This window comes from Teleopsis dalmanni, chromosome 1, assembly GCF_002237135.1.
Source record: "Teleopsis dalmanni isolate 2A chromosome 1, ASM223713v2, whole genome shotgun sequence".
NCBI classification, from domain to species: domain Eukaryota; kingdom Metazoa; phylum Arthropoda; class Insecta; order Diptera; family Diopsidae; genus Teleopsis; species Teleopsis dalmanni.
The window spans coordinates 193,886,534-193,908,719 of NC_051846.1; the positions used below are offsets into that span (position 1 = coordinate 193,886,534).

The 22,186-nt window shown below is 28.2% G+C and overlaps 1 protein-coding gene across 1 annotated transcript in view; it reads right to left on the reverse strand.

Moving 5' to 3' along the window:
• Positions 1 to 4,103, reverse strand: part of LOC119666974 — a 7,536-nt gene extending 3,433 nt beyond the window's left edge. Inside the window, exon 1 of the mRNA XM_038076251.1 lies at positions 66 to 4,103. Within this exon, the coding sequence (XP_037932179.1) occupies positions 66 to 4,103 (4,038 nt within the window). The remainder of the gene's footprint in view (positions 1 to 65) is intronic.
• Between the last annotated feature and the right edge of the window lie 18,083 nt (positions 4,104 to 22,186).

A 22,186-nucleotide genomic window follows, 5' to 3' on the forward strand; every position in this document is an offset into this window, starting at 1 on the left:
TTTGGAAGTATCATTGGATGGCGAGCCTCGAAACTTAGTAATGAATGTTTTAGTCGACCACCTACACGAATTACTCCAAATGAATCAATAAAAGGATTGAGGGAGTAAAGTTTACTTGAACTATTAACATTTTCTCCTTTTTTTAATATTTTGTATTCAGCAGCGAAATGAGTTTGTTGTATGTTTAAAATCATTAATTTTGTACCCCTTTCAATATCCTGAGGATCAAGTTGGCCAGTTTTCCTTATGGTCTCTTTATGTTTGAGTGACACGAATCGATAAATATATGCGAAAACTATCTGCATTTTATTAAATGAGTTAGCGAATTTACAGGATAGCGTTAAATCTTGCTGACATGTAGTTATTAAAACTCTCCTGCGTCGTTCAGGTAATTCTGCTACGAAAACGGTATTTTGGGGCCAATGTAAATGCGATGGTCTTAAAAACTCAGGTCCTTGTGTCCAAAGTGTTGAGGCTAAAAGTTCATCTGGCGCTGCTCCTCTTGATAAGATATCTGCAGGATTCATAGAAGTTGGTACATGATGCCAATTCATGCCACAGGTAAGAGTTTGAATTTTGCTAATTCTATTAGAGACAAAAACGTTAAAATTGGACGGTTGTTCACGTATCCAAGATAATACCACCATTGAGTCTGACCAGCAATGAAAATCGCATGTAAAATTTATAGTTTTGACGACCATATCAATGAGTTCCGATAAAAGTAGAGCAGCTGAAAGTTCTAGCTTGGGAACTGTAAGTGTCTTTAGTGGTGCAACCTTTGATTTGGAGCATAGTAGATGCGAATCAAATGCACCCGAGCGCTCACACCTGATATATATACATGCACCATAAGCACTCAGACTGGCATCACAGAAACCATGTATCTGCACTTTAGAATTAGGCATTAAAACATAACGAGGGAATTTAAAACTGCTGATAATTGTAAGTTGAGAGCGAAGTTCAATCCATGCTGAGTATAATGCTTGTGGTAGACTCTCATCCCAATGCAATTTGTGTTTCCATAAGGTTTGCATGAAAATTTTAGCCTTGGTGATGATAGGTCCAATTAATCCGATTGGATCATAAAAACGGGCTATAGTTGAGAGAACAGTACGTTTGTTAATTTGCTGGCTACCTACCACTGGAGTAAATGAAAATAAAAAATTGTCGTGGTTTGGATCCCATACTAAACCTAATGCTTTAGTAATATCAGAACCATCTTTAAATTTCAATAATTGTACACGTTCGGATTCAGCGATACCACACAATACTCTTGGATTATTGGAACACCATTTTCTGATCTGGAAACCACCCTTTTTTAATAATTCAGTAGTTTGCCTTCTAATGTTGATTACTTCATCCACGGTGTCGCCGCCTGACATTAAATCATCTACATAAAAATCTCTGAGAACGATTTTAGAACCCAATGGGTATGATTTCTCTTCATCGCGAGCCAGCTGATGCATTGCTCGAATAGCTAAAAATGCAGCTGGCCTTGTTCCATATGTCACAGTGTCCAATTTGAATACCTTTACGTCATCATCGAGATTACTTCTCCACAAAATGCACTGAAGATATTCATCGGGATGTGTAACACGCACGCATCGATACATTTTACAGATATCTCCACAAAGAGCAATTTTAAAATATCGGAATCGAATAATTAATTCAAAGAGTGTGGATTGAATTGTAGGTCCAGACATCAGCAGATCATTAAGAGAAAATCCGGTGGATGTTTTAGCTGACCCATCGAAAACCACACGCAATTTTGTAGTTGTACTTTCATTTTTTAGCACACAATGATGAGGTAAAAAACACGTTGGAACACCTGATGGTAATTGTGCTGGTGACATGTGCTTTAAATTTATATACTCATTAATAAAATCAACATATTGAGTTTTTAAATCAGCATTACGTTGCAACTTTCTTTCTAAACTGTGAAATCGTTGAAGTGCATGATTATAAGAATCTCCGAGTGAGTCGATATTACGCTGCTTAGGAAGTAAAACAGAATATTTACCAGAATCTAACCGAGTAAAATTTTGTTTGAAATGGGTTTCGCAATATGCGTCTTCGTCTGTTAGCGAAGAGTGCGCGTCAAAACAATTTTCTATTTCCCAAAACCTTTTTACAATTTCATTTAACGATTTTTCATTTTCAAATTCCAATTCAGTGGTTGATTTCTTAGCTATAGCTAACGAAAATGAGTGATTGTATTTTGGAATAATACCGCCACCTGATGCTATCCAACCCAGCCTTGTCTTCTGTAACATAAAATTATTTTCCAGACGAATTTGTCCAATACACAATAAGTTAAAAAATAAGCCGCCACCTAGTAACACATCGATTCTCTGTGATTTGAAAAACATCGGATCAGCTAAGGTGATGTTGTTTGGAATTGACCAATCTGAAATGTTTACGTTAAAGTTTGGTTGAGGATCTGTGATAGTTGTTGTAACGATCGCAGTGCATGAAGTTGAATAATCGCCTGAGTGCGATTTTGTAAATAGCTCAACAACCTTGTTTGTTTCAAGTGTAGAATCCCCTATGCCTGATATGGTTGTGTATGTTGTTTTCGTATTTAGCTGCAGCAAGTTGACTAAACGAGAAGTTATAAAATTGAGTTGAGACGCAGAATCGAGAATTGCTCTACATGGAACGAAAGTTCCTGAGGAATTTTTGATGAGAATGATTGCAGTAGCTAGTAGCACACTATTTTCAGATAGAAATTCTGGGGCTTTAGGAATAGACGTTACAGAGGACAGTGAGAGCAGCGACGTATTTTTTGAAGTTGATGGCTCTTCCGACCGATTTGCTATATGTATTTCAGGTGCAACGCCTTTCGAATTAATTGGAGATACAGATTGCATATGAAGCAATGAATGATGCTTTGAAGCACAATGACGACAATGTCCAGACTTGCATTTATTCAATGCGTGACCCTTGCGTAAACAATTTAAACATAACAGCAACTTCTTTGCTTCTTTATATCGAAGCGTTGGGGAAAGATTTATAAACAGTGTGCACTTTGTAATATAGTGATCCTTTGAGTCGCAAAATACGCAAGAGATAGTACCCATATTTGCTGCCAAATAACTATATTTTTTAGTAATTTTCTTTCCTACCTGGTGGCTAGGTGTTAGGGAGACCATAGCACCGTCCATATTCTCCAATACACGACACCTTTTTTCTAAGAAGTCAGTCATCATTTCCCACGTTGGCAAATCATGGACGGACAACTCTTCTTCCCATTTAGCCTTTGATTTAGAATCGAGCTTGGCACTGATGATTTGGATCAAGAAATTGTCTGCGATTTGTTCTTTGGTGCCCAATGTTTGTAAAGCACGCATGTGCAAATTGATTCGATCACTAAGCTCTCTTAACTTTGTCGATGATTCATTCGATATATCCCTTGCCCACAAAATTTCCTTGACGTGTGCCTGTAAAATTAAAGGTTTATTATCAAATCTCTTTTTAAGTAATTCTAAAGCCTTAGCATAATTTGCATCACTTAAACTCAACGATCTAATGATGTCAAATGCTGCGCCCTTTACGCTTGAAAATAAATGTTGTAGTTTTTCTGTTTCAGATAGTTCTTGGTTATTGTGAACTAAGTTTTCAAATATGGCATGAAAACTAGGCCACTCAGTATAATTTCCATCAAACTTTGGTATTTGTAATTCTGGAAGCCTAATTGTATGCGCCATTGACCTGATGTCTTGCTGATTCTCACCTGACGATTTATGTATTGTTGTAGAGCAACTTGAATTGAATGTACGTCTGACTTGAAGCTCATGTTGAAGTTTTGATCGAACTTTCAAGTACAACATATCGAAATCAAACCGGACCATTCCATCAAATTCGGATATGTCCAATTCCTCAAGAGTAGATTGAGTATTTTCAAATTTATTGGCCAGACGCTCCACATGCTCCAGCCGAACAGAAATATCGGAATCACACAAACTGCTTAAATATTCAGGAGTCAGAGTCTCATTGAATGTTGTTAATTGAAACTTTATTGAAGTGGATCTTGATTTTAAGAGAATTTGTGAAGGCTCACTTGAGTGCTCTGTTGCCCCATTTACTTCAACTTCGTCTATCATGATCAATAATTTAACTCGTGTAAATTTCAAATGTAGCGTGTTCGTATTATGAATTAGTTGCACAATTGCACCGAAAATTGCGTTTTGTATTTGCCCGAATTGACAAATATAAATCTTAAACACGACACTTACTAAAATTTATTTTATGACACGATAGCGTAAAATAATATTTGTTCATATACCGATCCAAAATAAAGAAATGCACGATAGCACAAATTGTTTATATATGTCCGATCTGCCGAACTTTAAACTGAAATTAATTGAATATATTTTATGACACGATAGCATAAAATAAAGTTTGCACATAAATGCAGCGAAAGTAAAAATAGAAAGAATGCACAATAGCAATCAAAATGTATGTTAAACTTGTCCGAGTTGACAAACTTCATCGAAAAATGTTTCCAAAATTAAAATGCATGTGCATTATAAAATGTTTTGTACGAAATTAAATCCGAGTATATTTTTTCAATCCGATCACGTCGGGGTCACCAATGTTTTGATATGATAATATTTTTTATCACTTTGTAATTATTTATTTATATATTGTTTCGAAATGATAATATTTTATATAAATGTACATTCTTATTTATTTTACAAAATTTGAAAGTTTATAAACGAGTGAACCAAAGAAACAAAATGCGTGCGTCTTCGCCAACGATCAACCGGTAAGAGAGAGTTGCAAATTTTGTTACAAAGCATAAAAGGCAAAAAAGCAAGAACAAAGATTTAATAAAGCAAAAATGAAAATGCAAATCACCTTTCAAACAAACAGTGTTGCAGTGTAAAACAATGTTAAAAATAATTATTACTACTCTAAACAGATACATTTCAAATTCTTTTATATTACTTGTCAAAAAACATGAACCACAACAAGTAAAGTATGTTGTAAACACTAATGAAAATATATATTTGATATATGCTCGCTGATGCTTTTACATAATTTTTACCAAAATGTAGTTATGCGACTTTTATATATTTAATACTTGAAGCTGATGCTGAACCGCATACCTATGTACTCCTTTGATTGATATAAATTGGTGTGGACGTATATATTTGACCAACACCAATTCTAGTTTGTATAGTTAGTTCTATAAAAATGAATTTTACTATTCTAGCTGAGACAGACTGATAGAAATTAAACCACTCTTTTTAAATCGCAGAGTTTGACAATGCATTATATATCATACTACAGCCTAATGGACGTCATGATAAAAATATCGGTAATTTCTATATACTGTAATCAGACACTTACCAAAAGGGGACTTAAGGGGCATTAAATTAGAGCCATAATGTTGATATATGCAAACTGTAACTAGTCAGGTAACTAAAGGGGGGCAAATGAACCGAAATTTTTCGAAAATAAATCGAACGATTATGTGTTCGAGTATGTTTTGCGCCCTGTTTGTGTGAAGGACAAATGTTATGCATTAATATATTGTGAAGAACCAATTTTTGTGATATAAATTTGTTTTCTGTCTATTGGATGTCACAAGAAATTTATATATATAGATGTGCAATGTCATTCAAAATAACTTCCCATTAAAATATTGAAATTAGCGCGTTCGATCGGTGACCAATCCATAAAAATGTATATTCATTAACAAACATACCTCACATCAAAGAACACTTAACTTTGAGTGAAGAGAGATTGAGAATTTAAAACATTTCCATATGCAAAATAAAATGTCATCCATAGTGACGTTAGAGATATATATATAAGTTGTCTGTGCTTTGGATATCTTTATGATTCAGTTACTTCTAGTTTTGGATTTGCTTTTATAGCATATTGAAGTTTGATAAATATAAGTAGTAACCAATCTTATACGAATACAAACCTTACTTAGTTACTTCATGTGGATAATGCTGATTTTGCTAAAATTGCTAACAGTGTTTGAAGGAGTATGGGTAAGATATAAGTGCTGTAGATATTGAATTTTTAACTTTATATAAAGACATTTACAACTTCTACAAAAATTCTAATATTAAATTTTATATAGAAATAAAAACAAATTGTTTTAAAAATAATTTTAGGGTTTGTTGGGATGATAGAAAGAAAAATTAAAGCCAATTACTTTGACAGTCATTTAATAATAAAATTTATAATAGCTCAAAAAAAAGAATAACTATAAGATTTTATTACAAAGATAAACATTAATGATGTTATTGTTGGACCAAACGTCAATATTAATTCAGCAAACAATATCTTTTATGACTTGTTTTTAATGTTTCGATAACCATTTATATAAAAACACCATATTTTTTTTATCGATTTTCAAAATTGATATTAATATCACATCCTTTTAACTATGCAATAAAATGTTTATTATTTATTTGTTTATTACTTATTACTTCCATTGAATTTAATTTTAACTATAAAAACAAATTAACTTTTAATACACGCAAGCTTCATATAAACCAATATCATTCTTATATGTAATTCCAGATTAAAAATATTAAAGAGATGCTAAAAAGGATATATAATCATTAAAATCAGGAATTGATATCATTAGTAAATATATTTATACTTAATTAATTTATATAAATGTGAAATAAATAAGGAAAAATATTAAAAATAAAATAAAATTTTAAAAGGTTTTTGTTTAAAATTAACAAAAGCATATTTTCGAATGCATAAATGAATACCCATTTGAATATTTCATTAAATTTTTAAACTCATAATTAAAGAATATTAAAACACACATTAATTAAGTAAATGTAAAGCAATATCTAACAATTTAAATATATCAAAAAAGTGTTTAAGATACCTCCGAATAAGTAACAAAAATGATATTCAATAACCACCTTTTTAGATTTGCAACAAACTCCTAACGATAGCAGATAGATTAATGAGTGAAAAAGAATATAAGTTAGAGTAAAATATTAAATAAATAATTAACAAATAATGAAATAAAATAATTGTGTAAAAATATTAACAAAATGAATGGAAGAATTATAAAAGCTCTCTTCTTAAAGTCTTGAGTTGAAAAGTGTAAAAATAAGACAAGTAAATGTATAGAATATTTTTGAATCTCAGAAGGCTTTCGAAATTTAAACAAGAGATTTTAAATATTAATAATATTATTTGTAAGATTAATTAATATTAAAGTAAACGAAAAATATATAATTAAGTTAAAGTATAATACTTCAAAGGTATAGTCTTATAAGAAGACTAATTGTAGTTTTAAAAAATGTATTGAATATCATTCTTACAGATAAAAAATTAAAGTTGGATTCTAAAATTTAAATTTATTCAAATCTAACCAAATATCTTTTATTATTAACTTTAACATTAAATTAAAATTACATTTATTTTTTTATTTTATATTTATTATTTTAAACATAAAAAAAACTTTATCCCATACTTGTTTAGAGTCTCAAGCAAGTATCGGACATAAAAGTTTGAAAAAAATTATTTCTTTAAAAATTTTTGTTAAATATTTTGAATTAAATTATATAAAAATTTGAGCTTATAAAAAATTAAAATTAAATATTTTGAAACTTTAATTATTCAAAATTTTTGTAGAAAAATATTATTTATCTCACAAAATGAAGAGAACTTTCACAATAAATCCACATCCCACCATCATAACTTCGGAACCCGTTTAGATACAAGAACGTCTAAAATAGTAAATAAAAGGGTATTTAATGAGCTTAAAATTATATATGGTATATGAAGAAAACGATGTATGAGTTATGCTATTTGATTTAACATTTTTAAGATATTGATAGTATTTGACTAAAGATTTTTGTCGTACATACGTCCGTAGTCTCGAAAATATTTTGAATTGGTGATCCACAAAAAAAAAGGTCACTTCCCGAAACTCAAATAACATGTGGATAGAAAACACTCTGTATATCTAAATTACACTTTTTGTTGACGTATGAATTTATTTGAATATATTAGAGACATAAAGTTTCAGATTGTTTTGGTGAGTGGGTAATAATGTTACGAATCGTAAGTGAAATATTTTAAGTGTATAAATATATTAGTGTTATTACTTGTTTTAAAGTTGTTTTTGTCTCATATAAAGTTTTTATAGAAGAATTATTAATAATAAACATAATATAATAATAATATTAATTATATTATAATTAAAATATTAGAATTATAATATAATTATAATAAAATAATATATTATAATTATAATATTATATGCTATTTTTCTAATTTTATTCATTTTCGGGTTGACCTTCTGCAGTATCTTCAGATTTTTCTGTCGACCAAGCAGCTGTATTAATTTCAGCTGTCTCTTTTATTGGGGTCTATCTTATCTAGGATAAGAGTTCATAACATTATAAATCTTAATATATAAAATATTTTTGATTATTTTGTTAATTCTTATATACAAATTTGTTGCTTAAGTTTTATTTCTTTTAATTATTTTAATAAATTAAATAATTGCAATGAAGAAATTTGTGCTCTATAACAAGATATCAATTTTTTTACAGTTATTTTCTATATATATATATATATAAAATTTATATAATTATTTTATTTGTTTTTGTTTTGTTTTCTATAAATTAAATATTTTAATAAAGAAATTTATGTTCTATAACACTAATATTATTATAATATAATATTAATTATTAATTATTATTAATATATTCATAATATAAATATAATTTATATTTATTTGTTTAATATTATTTATAATATTAATTTTATTTGTAATATTAATATTATTTATAACATTAATATTATTTATAATATTAATAATATATAATATTTAATAATATAAACAAAGTTGTTTTTTATTATAAATATTACGAAAAAATTTTAAAAGTAAATTGTAAATAAAACTATTTTTAAATATTTTATTTCAGTAAAATTAAATGCAATTTCTACGCAGAGAAGTAGTTTCAATAAATTGCAAAAAAAAAAAACAATGTAAAAATATTTATAAGTATTTAAATATATTATAATAATAATTTAAAAAAAGTCCCTTTTTTGCACAAAATTAAAATATTTATGAAAATGTATGAGTTTATATAAAATTGAGGAAAAACCAAAATGTAAGATAAGAAATTTAATTAAAATTGAGATGTACCATGTACCTTAAATGTTCTGATGTAACCAAATACTTGAAGAGCACCTCTTCGAGTTTAAATATATATTATATTTATTAATGTTACTGATGCAATCAATCAATCAACATTCGAAGTATTCGTAAAATATTCGTAAAAAATAAAGATAATTGTATTTTAGTGCGTACTTTAAATTCATTACGATTAGTAAATTTTAAAATTTTAATAAAAATATTTGTGTGTTCTGTAGTCATTCACAAAACGATTACTTATTTACACAATTAAATTTAAAATTAATTACAATTCAACAGAGAACGATTTATTATATACATATTAAACAAAATAAAAAAAAAAACAAAATAAATAAATAAAAGGTATTTTACGAGTATTATTAGAGAATAAGATGAGCAATATAAGTAGTTTAGTAATAAATACATAATTTATTTTATTTTTTCTTAAATTTAAAAATTTCATTTATAAATATACATATATATACTTGTGCTTTATGTATATGTATATGTACTTTTAAATATTCGTGTAGAAATAATTGGATAACAATATATATATTGAAATATATGTTTATACGTAAAAAAATGTAAATTCATTCAAACATATGAAGGATATATTATTTTCCTTTTTTTCTTTTTTTTAGTAAAAGCCATATATTTTCCATAACCATATATTAAATTTCGAGTCTAGAAAACTCAGCCATAGTGGTCGCGTGACTGTAGCGATCAGAATAAATGGTTTGTGTCACATCTTCGTCATTTAGGACAAAGTATGAGATTATTATATCTAAGGACAAAATATCAGATCATACAGTGACTTTTCATAGATGCAAAATTTTTGTACAGTTACTTATAGATACTGTCTATGTTACAGATACGATAATATTGCTTGTTACCGTAGTTACCAAGGCTACAAATTAAAGAAAATTTGATATGACATATTGTCACCATATTTGGGAACTCAGTGGATCTTTAACGGTGTAAATTTTAAAATGGTAAATCTTAAACTAAACATTTAACGTTGTGATTGGTAGTTATGTTTAAATATATGCTTCTGTTAAAAAATGTCACTGGAATAGTACTGCAACATCAAAATTTTCAAACTGGATGAACCGTTACGTTGTAAAATAACTACTTGTTTTATATACTAATTAATGTTCCAAATTATTTATTAATAAGTTCTGCGAATCGAATCCGAACCGTATTAGTTCTTTACCGAATTCTTTAACTCTTTGAAAACCATAAAAAACCGAACCATAAACCAAATCATTGTGGATTAATTAAATCAAACTGGCGGTACGATGGTTAGATAAGCCGGGTTTCGCACTGAACCAATAGTTCAGGCAATTAACGTATTAAGCCGTACCGGAGAAATATAGAAATATAGATAGAGGAAATATAGATATACACTTAAAACATGGTCTTCTCATTATTGGATTGCACTGTATGAGTGTAATCCAGTAAAAGATTATGAAACCGTGAAGTAAAACCTTGTCGCTGACGAAGAAATAGTAAAAGTATCAAGTTCTAAAGCATATATTAAATTACTAGAGAAGAATGAATCTTACTTTTCGTTACTAGTTATATTTACATTATAGATTTACTGATTTAGATTTATTGGTAATAAATATTTTTACCTTTTATTTACATTACTAAGGTTAAGATGAAATTAATTTGAATTGAATACTTTTCTGACTACATTGTTAGAAACTCTCTACATCTTAAGTTATGTATAATGTAACCCAATCTTCTCATTAGATTAGGTTAGAATGGGAAGGCGCTTGCTGAGTCAACTATTCACATTTTCACTCAGTGATATAGATATCTATTCTCCATTAATGCAATGTCCTCAAAATGGCTAGAAAGAGTCGAGCTACACTAACCGTTGTTATTTTTGTGTACTATCCCTCTAGCATAAGAAATTACTTTAGTTTTAATATAATTTATTGTAGTTGAGGATAATTTTTTTTGTTAAAAATATTAAGTTTCACTAAAAAATTCTGTTTTTATGTATTAGTTTAAATAACGACCAAATTAGTCTATAACCTAAATTCAAACCAACGGTTCAAGTTTAATTTCCTATATCTAAACTACATATATAGCTTTGAGTTAAAGTTAAAGACTAGAACTATTTAAGAAATATCTTTATTTGAATATAAATGTTAATAACTTCCTATTTTGAGAAACTCATTCGTACCAAAGTTATTTTAAAAATACACAAATATATATAAATAACAAAATAAAGGTTACAAGTCGCTGGACGACAGATATACTTGTACTTGGCACACTTAAGTATTCTATAACTGAATATATTATAAAATAAATGAAAATCGTAGCAAAAGTACAAGGACTTAGCCACAAATGAATAAATTTATAATAATATTATTATAAATATTAATTTAATCTTTAGCACATAAGTCACAAACGTATGAACAATCAATGTTACAAAAATATGTTTAATATGTATTATAAACAATAATTCAACAAAATTGTATTTAAATAAAATTCGAAAAAGAAGAAAATAAAATAAAAAAATAGTTTTACGTATAAGAATTATTTTTTTTGCTCAAATTTTACGATTTTATTGTTGTTAAAGAGAAAAAGAAAATATTCTTAAAAATATATGAAATATATGAAGTTAACTTTATTTCAATATAATTAAATAATCAAAATGAAAAAGAAAATATTATTGAATATAAAGAAACAAAATTATTTAAATATTACCAAAGGAGAAATAAAGAATTTTTAGTATTTAAAAGTAGTATGAATTGCAATATAAAATAAATATTAAATAAGTTTAGTAAAATATATTTTTAGATTAAAAAAAAAAACAAATACACAACTACTTTAAAATAATATAATGTTGAATATAAATTTTTTTCTTATTATTATTGGTCAAGAATTCGATGTTATTTTTAGAAATATTAAATAAAAAAGAAAACAAAAAATATATATACTTTAACAAAAACAAAAAGCGGTCGAAATTACTAAAAAGATTATTTAAAAATATTAATGTGTATTATTAGTTTAAGTTGAATAAAAATAAAGAGTCTTCATTATAATAAAATCAAATTGAGTTTTTAATTTTAACTGGAGAGACAATATATTTAATATATATAAATAATAATATAGTAATATAGTAATTATATATAATTCGTCCGCTTTGTTGGCTTGGTTATGCCGGGCGAATGAAAGTAAGTGCTTTGGCTGTAAAAACCCGTTAGATTTTGTGGCCGCTGTTAGAAAACGCTGTAAAGGACATTGCCTTATTATAACATAATACAGTTTAAAGGACATTGTAATCTAGATTTACTTGTGTGACTTAAAAATGTTTAGTTGTGTGGAAGATATTGTACATATGTCCGCATACAGTTTAAACGATATTGCAATGTTATCAAGCTTTACTTTAGTGATATTAAAATGTTCAGTTGTGTCGCATAATACTATTTGTCAACTTACAGTTAAAAGGACGTTGTGAAGTAACTGAGCTTAATTTTCAAGCTTTTAAATATAGTTAACTTTGATATGTTTTATTTGCAAGCTTTACAAAGCTTTACATGGTAAGACAGTACGACAAAAAATTACGAATGTTAAAATATCCTTATGTTATTAAATTCAAATGAAAGTGTTATAAAAACATAGAAAACTTTTCACTCTCTCATTTTTACTTACATTTACCTTAATTACGGTCTTAAAAAGAACTGCTAAAAAATACGCGAAAAGTTTTAAAAGTATTGAAGCTGAAAGGTTTCTGTTTATACTAAAGACCGTAATATTATTAAGAAAAAGCTTTGGCGCTATTGCGTCCCATAAAAGGTTTTTTTGTGAATAATACGGGCTTTTAAAGTTGTACTATATTCTAGAACTCTCGCTTACGTTTAACTAATAAAATTAGAAATTTGAATGAAATATATTTATAATTTGTGTTATATAAATATAAATTTTATAGGAATTAATATATATATTCAAGGATCTCCATGTTGCAGTATTCAATACGCATAATCAAAATTATATTAATATAAATAAAATTATGTTAATATAAATAAAATTATATTAATATAAATAAAATTCTATTAATGTTAATATAATTTATAGCTCACGCTACATTTTTCTTTTTGTTCCTTGTTTCTTCGACCAAAAATTGTCATGGATTCATTGCTCGAATCGGAGCTCTTTCTTGTTTTCTGCTGAAATCACTTTGTTCTATACAAACAGTTGGTTTACCAAGGTTTCGGATCGTGCTGTTCTTATCTTATCAAATATGTGTTAGAGATTATTTTTATTAATCTGGTTTTCAATATAGTTTCTCAGGCTTGGAGCTATTGGTGCTATTAACAGGTTTTGAACAAAAACTTCACTAATCACATTTAAAGTTAACTTTTGAATAACTTTTTGATACGAAAATATTTTACTTTAATTATTTTATTTATAAACTACACATAATTTTAGTTTATTTCGAACATTCATTCAATTTAAGTGGCTGAAGCAATGTCACAGAGTCATAAACTGAAATTTCAATAAAATGTTATGTGTCCCTTCTCTTGTAAAATTGTTAAAGTGTCTATAAACTATTTTACTCTTTACATTTTAAGAACTTTAATATATTTAAACTATGTACCAAATTTTCTTTGCAAAGTGCAATATAAAAAATTTACTGTCAAAAACAGCAAGGACATAAATCCCAGAACAATCAGAAACTTATGATTAAATTGTAGCTCGGAGATCTATTTCCACAATCGTTTCGCCATAAAACTAAACTCTGAACTCACATACACACAAGCGTTATGTGATGCCCCAATGTTACCCTTTCACTGTCTGTGGGCGTGAAACGTAAAAATGGCATTTCAGAGCAAAATTACACTGACAAGATTTTCTTTCTGCCATTTTAGGTTCCTATATTTTTTATGCGAACAGTCGTCACTTACACTTTTGTCCAAGTGCTTGAGAGGCAACTTAAAGGATTTACGCAAACATGACAGTTTCTGGCATTTAAAAATCTTGATGTCCACACACGATTCCGGTGGTGCAGAAATTTAAACTAACCCAATTCGGGTTGAAAATGCGAAATTAAAAAAGATGAACTGCTAGGAAGTGGAATGCTGAGCTGAAAGTAGCAAAAAATAGTGAGAATCTTTTGGCAGTCACTTCACGTACTTAAAGAGAAAAGTATCTAAAATACACATTAGTAGCTGAAAATGAAAGCAACGAGGCATTCATGAGGTCTGGCAGATTTCACTTAAGCTTTCAGTGGTCAAAATTTTTTTACACTGAGTTGCCCACTTTATGTTTTCGCAAAGATAAAATGACTTCATTTTGAATTAAAGGATATTTTGTTTATAAAGGATATTTGTAAAAAGCACTTTTGATGACATAATGCTGTTTTTGTAATAACTGCAGCTTATTTAAATACTAATTTACGTATTAATTTTTGTGCAAAATAAGTTGCTACTGCAATTATTAATGTAGTATGGTTTTAATGAAGTTCAATTTTAGTCAATCACAGTTTTATAATGAACTTAGTAGATGCTTTATAGCGTTCGTTTACAATCAGAAAAGTACAGTGTATGCGGACTTACTCGTACCAAACTGTTCATTACAATTGCCACACCGACAGGCTACTACCTTTTATGTAGATATGGTGGCCAGATAGGGGTTTCTGTTTTGAGTAGCGGTGTCCGCTGCCGGCGGGTGTAGGAATATGAATAAGAGTAATTCTTCAAATTATTAAAATAGCAAAGCAGTTTCCTGCCTGAGTTCGTAGTGTCCTCGAAATTGTGGTTCAACAATGAGTCTACATAGAAAGTCTAAATAAGCTACTTCTTGTGAGACTGGCTGCTACTGGTATTTACCATATACTATATAAATACATTATTGTTTATGTTAGTGTGTCGGAAATTTCAACATTTTAATAACTAGAAAGTATCATTATCTAATTATCCATTAATATAGATCTTTATATCTTATCCAGTGTGGTACTTTTGGCACGACTAAAATGGTCAGTGGTTTGGTATGATCTCTAAGACGCGTTGAGATATATTACAATGCTCTTGAGGAAGGGATTTTGCTATCATAACAAAATACTTGCTAAAACTGAAATCAATTTTAAGGTACATAATAAAATGTTCTATAAGAAAGGCATTAAAATTTTAAACAAGCGTTGTATCACTTTCGAAACAGTTTATCCATATTTGTTAGAAGTGACAATGATACAAAGAGAGTTTTAAAATCTATTTTGCTATCTCTGAAGAGAGTCTATAAGGAGTGAAAGAATGAACAAGTTAAGATTATTGATAAATCGAATAAAACATTTTAGTTATAGATTCTATACCTCAATTCGATACCATGAGAGCAAAATGAAGGTACTTCACTCATCTCCTGGCAATCGTATAGTGTCAGTAGATAAATTATTCTTAGACTCTCAGGTCTAGTTAGAAAACCAATGATTACTTTGAATTTCAATCTATGTATTTCACAGAAATATTTCTAAGAAATATGTTAATTTTGTTTTTGACTCGAATCAGTTATTGGGTCTGTCTTAAGCTTTTACGAGTTGATCCAAACTCACTCAAACAGTTTATATGCTTTGTTTCGATTGTGGTTTGGACTATATGGGACTATATGGATTCATCTTCTCAAACTTGTTAGCTGTTATGTTACTATTAAATGAACAGCTATCCAGACGAGCGTTGAAGTAGTAGCTAACACAAATATGAAGTTTCTGCAGCTTTTGAGAACCTTGAATTTTGTAAGCCAAGTTTGGATAGAATACAATAAGATGTAATAGTTCTTTAATAAAAGCATTATCAAGAACAGTTAATGTTCTAGTCTGTCAAATTCTAAAAAGTGATGGCGTTTTTATATTACTCTTTTAAATATTCTATGAAACAATGTACTTTTGTCTAAAAAACTACAGCTGAAATTTTCATTTGATAGAAAGTGGCTTAGTTGCTAAGTTAAGGCAAATGTTGCTTTAAGGATTTTGTTGTTAATCATCTCAAAAACATATTAAGTGATTATATATAAATAGTTCTTAAAGAAATATAATAATGGTTGACACTGGAATAATTGTAAAAATATTTATAAAAACTTCACATTACAATTTAAATTTATTTTTATTAAAAATTTAATAATTTAATTTGTTTTCACATATTATTCAACTTTAATCATGCATATAAAATATTTTCAGTAGTATATAAAACAGCTTTAAAAAATTTGTATTAAGTGCATAATTATTACCTATTGAATGTACTATAATTAATTAAAATGATGCAACACTCAATAATAGTCTATGCAGTAGCGTAAAATGCATTTATTTTATCTTTAATTAAATTTGCGATTTTTGCACCAACCGCAAAAATAATTCAAAATTAAACGAGGTCAGGCCATTATATGTGTTTGCGTGGAAATGTTAATGAGTAAAAACCAAAAATGATATTGTCAATTAATTTTAATGCCAAAAGGCATTAACTCAGATAAATACGACTACAAACAGCACCCAAAGAGGTACTTAATGAGCGGAGACCTCATAAAAATTTTACCATAAAACCATTTTTGTGGTTCAATTGTTAATTGGCGCAGAATTACATTAAAATTATTTCAAAAATTAATTTAAAAAAACAAAATTCCACTTCCTTCCGCAGGACGCACATAAATTGTATTTATCTGTAGAAAATAGTTGTAAACGAAAAATATTTCATTATTTCAATAATACACAAATATAATTATTAATTTATTATATACTAAAATAACACTAACTCTGGAGGAATTAATGGTTAGTTAAATTTATGAAATTTATTATCTAATACATTAGTGAATTATTTATTTTTTAACCAGCACTTATAATTCTTATTTATTACCTTTTAATGAATGTGTATATTTATTACATTAATATTTATTTATTTTATTTTATTACAATAATAGACTTCTCTAAGCACCAAAGAGTCATGGTTAATCCCTTCGCTTATTAGTATAACAAGAAGGAAAACTTACAGTCATAGGTCTTGTAAGTTTGGCAGAAAGTGCGTCTGGACGATATTATGCAGATGCGAGTCGTGGAAAGCAGCACCACGAGATATACAAAAATTGCAAGTCTTCTTCAATTGGTGTCTGCGTCGAATATTGCGTGTGTTTTGGCTGCAAACTATTTCGAATAACCTCTTAGAAGCGATAGTTAAAAGTTTCTCAGGAGATACTTATGCGCAAGTGGAGCTGGTTAGGCCCCAAGACGATATTAACCGCATTTCCGTAGACTGCAATCCGCAGGGAAGCTGACAAAGAGAACGGCTGGCTCGTACATGTCGCAGGCAACTTGGTTTCGAAGCTGCTAGGTCTGAAAAAATCTGGGAAGAAGTGAAGGTGCTATCCAGGAGTATGGAATGGAACAATGTAATTGTGGCCTTTTGCTCCACATAGGATCTACGAAAACCAATACATATAAGTTATAAAATGGTTTCGAGCTTACTATAAGGGATGATTAATAATTGTTTGTGATTATTGGTAAGAACATTTTTACATGTTTTTGAATAAAATATGAATTTTCATGCCTTTTAACAGTAAAAAAACAAATAGAAAAAAATAACGTATTTGTTAAGAATAATGACGACACGACATACGAAGAATTAACGAAGTCATTCGTTGACAGTTAACTAAAAATTTCGTATGTACTTCCAAAAATCGTTCACAATAGACGAATTTTTAGTCTTGGCAATCATGCGATTTGAGTTGCTGATTAACTAAGCAATTTCAAAAAGGTTGGACTTAATAAGTCAGTAGTGCTGTTGTTTCATATGTTAGTTTTAAAATAAGCACTCATAAAAGAAAAGGCCTATTATTATTTTTATAAAAATTAAATTAAATTAAAGTTTTAAACTTTAACGTATGACTGTACCAGACAAGTATTGCAAAAAAGCTTAAATCCACAGACAACTTAAAATATGTTTACTATCTGTTATTAATATTTAATGCTTTTCACAACAATTAAACTGTAAACATTTTAAAAGTGACGAATATACACATATTTAAATATTTAAATTAAAAAAAAAATATTTAAAAAAAAGCTCTTAAAAAATTTAATGCCACTTTGCACTTTTCTCACGTCAAACGCTTTCCCTTTGACTGCTTCGTGCATATTTTTCGGTGCGCTAAGCATACAACGACCAAATGCATGTGTTAACAACTGAATTTTTGTGTAATTACACGCTGCACAATTTAAATGGAGAAAAATATGTCAACTATACGAACACAACTATAAATAAAATAAAAAACAAAAATTCTAATATTTTATGTTTGTTGCCCCACACAAACACACTTGAGTTGGTGTGTGTGACTGCGGTTAATGCGGCAGTAAATAAGCTTCTTAGCTTTTGTTCGTCTCATTGTATTCATGCGTTCATACTCTTTGTGCAACTTTGTCTGACTTTGTCTGACTTTCTTTGCTTTTGTCTGCGTTTGTTGTTTTTGTTGTTACTTTATAATTTGCCATGAGCGCGTTAAACTGCTGACACAATAATTTTATCCGATTTATGCATAAGTCAGCATTTATGCGCTGATTGCTTTGCGCGTGTATGCTTGTATGCTGGATTGCTGGATTGTTGTGTGTGTGTGTGTGTGTATGTGTGGGTGCTTAGCGGCTGTTTGGTTTCGTATATAAAATGCAATGCATTCTATGCCACATAAACTCTAATTGGAATTATAATTGGGCGAAATTTATATTATAAACAATTACACAAATTATTACTTCATAATTGGATTTGAGGTTTGTTAGGAAAAATAAAAATTTGCAAATTGTGTTTTGATTGAGTTTTCATTAAATTTTCATCAATTTTTGGTAATTAAATGAAAATCATCAGGAAACTTTATTCGCTTAGGTTGGGATTTATTAGATATTTAGCGGATAGCGAGTTAAATAATAAATGATGTACATTACGATAGTTTCATAAATGCTGTGGATAATGCTGAATATATTACCACCGCACCGGTAATATATTCTATTGTTTCATTTATTTTATTTAACAAATTTTAAACAGATTTTTTTATTATAAATTTATTTATTGTGATTTTTATAATACGTATGAGTACGTCGATGAAATATAAATTATAAATTATACTGTGAAAGTTAATATGACGATTAGTGTCATGTTATGCAGACAGTCATGGTCACATCAAATTTGAAATGATTGAAAATGACAGCAACAAAAAAATTTCGATTAAACTTCCATTACAGTAACTAGATTTACTTTGTCTGTCTATGTTGGCTGAAACAATATAGTTAAGTAACAAATATCATAAGTTGTGCCTTTAAGGAGATTGGTTGGTTGATTGGTTGCAGTGACAGAAAAAAAAACTGAATCCATGCTATTGAATTTAAATAATTTAATAGATCTTTTGTCTTAATCAATGAACAGTCTAACAAACTATAAAAAAAGTATTTCCATAAGAACCTTAAGATATAAAAAGAAATAAACTGAATCCATGGTATCGACTTTAGAGTTTTTAATAGATCTTTTGTCTTAATCGATGAACAATCTAACAAACTATCAAAAAAGTATTTCCATAAAAATATATATTTTCTGAAGGTCAGATTTTTGCACTTTCTTTTTTCTGTAAGTTTCCACAACATCTACAGTGAGTATTAAAACGAGGTCGAAATTTGTCTGTATAAGTTCCTATACACCAGTAACCAGCTAGAACTGCAGTAAGCCTTTTAAGAAGAAATATTTATATTTTTTGGTGGATTTGTAAGCATATTCACCTTTAAAATTTACAAGTGTTACATTGGTTCATAAGAGCCACATACAAAATTAAACGATGTTGCAGATATATATAGTAAAGCTCCTGAATCATCTTTGCTGCGTTTTTTTCAGTACTTAAGTATCATTTTTTTCAAAACAGTGTACTTAAAGAATAAATTATTCAGCATAATTTTATATGCATTGCATTTAACTACATATTGAGATATTACTCAATATCTTGAGTATATTAAGTATCTATTGATATTACTTACTCTAAACTTTAATATGAATAAAACGTGCATATATAACATATTTGATGTAATAAAGGCTAGAGATGGAGAATGAGAAACTCCATATTTTTTATGAAATAAATATCAAAACAAACTCGTTAGTATTGTTAAAATTATTATAATTTTACTGCAAATTTTATATATCTCAAGCTTAATATTTTAGTAACCATTCAAAACGAAATTCCTTCAAACTGAAATGCAAGTAGTATAAAAACATCATTTGACTGCTCTTCTGAATTTGTGAATAAAACGTGCAATATCGTTTACTTATTATATTGAAACAATGAAAGGTTACTACACAGTAATATTATTACACAGTGATATTGCACAAATTAAATGCGGATGGTTTTACTACATTTTTCACTTTAAAGTGAGTGCGGGTGAATATTTTGGTAGCTTAATAAAAAAAAAATATATGAAAAAAAACTGCATTTCATTATGCAACATTTACGGATGCAGTTTCGCATATCATCGACTACAGCAGAATAATCCAAATATTTTTCGAAATTCATTTATAAATTTTTACCTTTTCAGAATATCAAATACTGAAGTGCATATCGTGGACGTCGCTGAACTACATAACATTTTTTTAATGCATTTTTGATTGTATTAATGTGACGGATTCATATTTGTTGCTTATTTTTAACGTTTACGGGTTGAGATATTTTTAATAAAATATTTATGCTTTTTCAAATAGCAGGTTATTTTATATAAAAAATATATAAAAAAACATGCTTTTCAAATAATAAATACAAAAATATTAATATTTTCTGTAGTGCAAAGCTTTATGCACCCACACATGTATGTATAAGAATCAGTTGAAATAATATATACCTATATCTGTTTTTTGGTCAAAAATTTGTACTGAATTTCTGTTTAAATTCAGATACAATTTGTATATCACAAATATTAAATGTTTTACTATATGTGAAATAAGATTGAGCTTGAATAAAAATCGATTTGAAATAATTATTTAACTTAAAGGACTGGTGATATTTTGTGCAGCAAGACTATTACTGCGTTTAAGGTCTATGTTGTGTACGTCTTGGGCACTGCAAAATTTGCTTTTTCGGACTAAGCCGAAAATATATGTTTCGTAAAATATCACGTCAATACTGCCAATTTGATATTTTTACAATGTTTTGGGACTTTTTGGTTGTGCCTAATTTGAAATCTGCTCACTTTCAATTTGCCACCAAAAATAACTAGCAAAAAAAAACTCATAGTAGCTGTAATAATGTAAATACATTGTTATATTAGCTTATAATAATTGTTAACAGTACTTACAAAATTTTATGCCTTTCTGTAAAATCGGAAAGTAAGATTGTAGTAAGATTATAGCGATTATAGTAAGATCAAATGCGTAAATTCTGAAATTTATTATAAAATAATACTGTTTTGCATTAGTGCCGAGACACTAATACCATACACCGGCTCTCATGCCGGAATTTAAACCGACATATTGTTTTTTCTATCACATATCAATTTTTTAATTTGCATTGAAAACAACAACAGTTTTACTCAAGCCATGACCGAGACACTCTACATAATATGGCTCTTATAGTTACTAATGAGGAATATTTACCATACCAAAATCTTTCATATTAATGAGCTCATTATCAATAAATCAGCTCATTTAAAGGAAAAATGTCAAATGCAACCCTTAAAAATAAATTTCCCACAAAATTAATTACCAAAATTTTAAATATAGGTTTTTTTTTTATTATTTTAAGCAAGGATTCAAAGCCCACAAAGCATTAATTTGATATCAAAGTAATCTCTCTATCTATTACGTTCATTTTTAGATGGCCATGCATATTTAAACATTAATTGTTTTTATTAAATATTTCGTATATTATATAATCATGTATATTTTGTACATTTATTAACCTATGCAATAATTTCATATAACGAAAGTGCAGAATTTCTTGCAAATTAATAGTTAAATCATATTAACTAATTTGTTTTTTATTTTCACTAAATATTAATAATCATTAATCAATAATTTAGTTAAGAATTTGATCAATTTA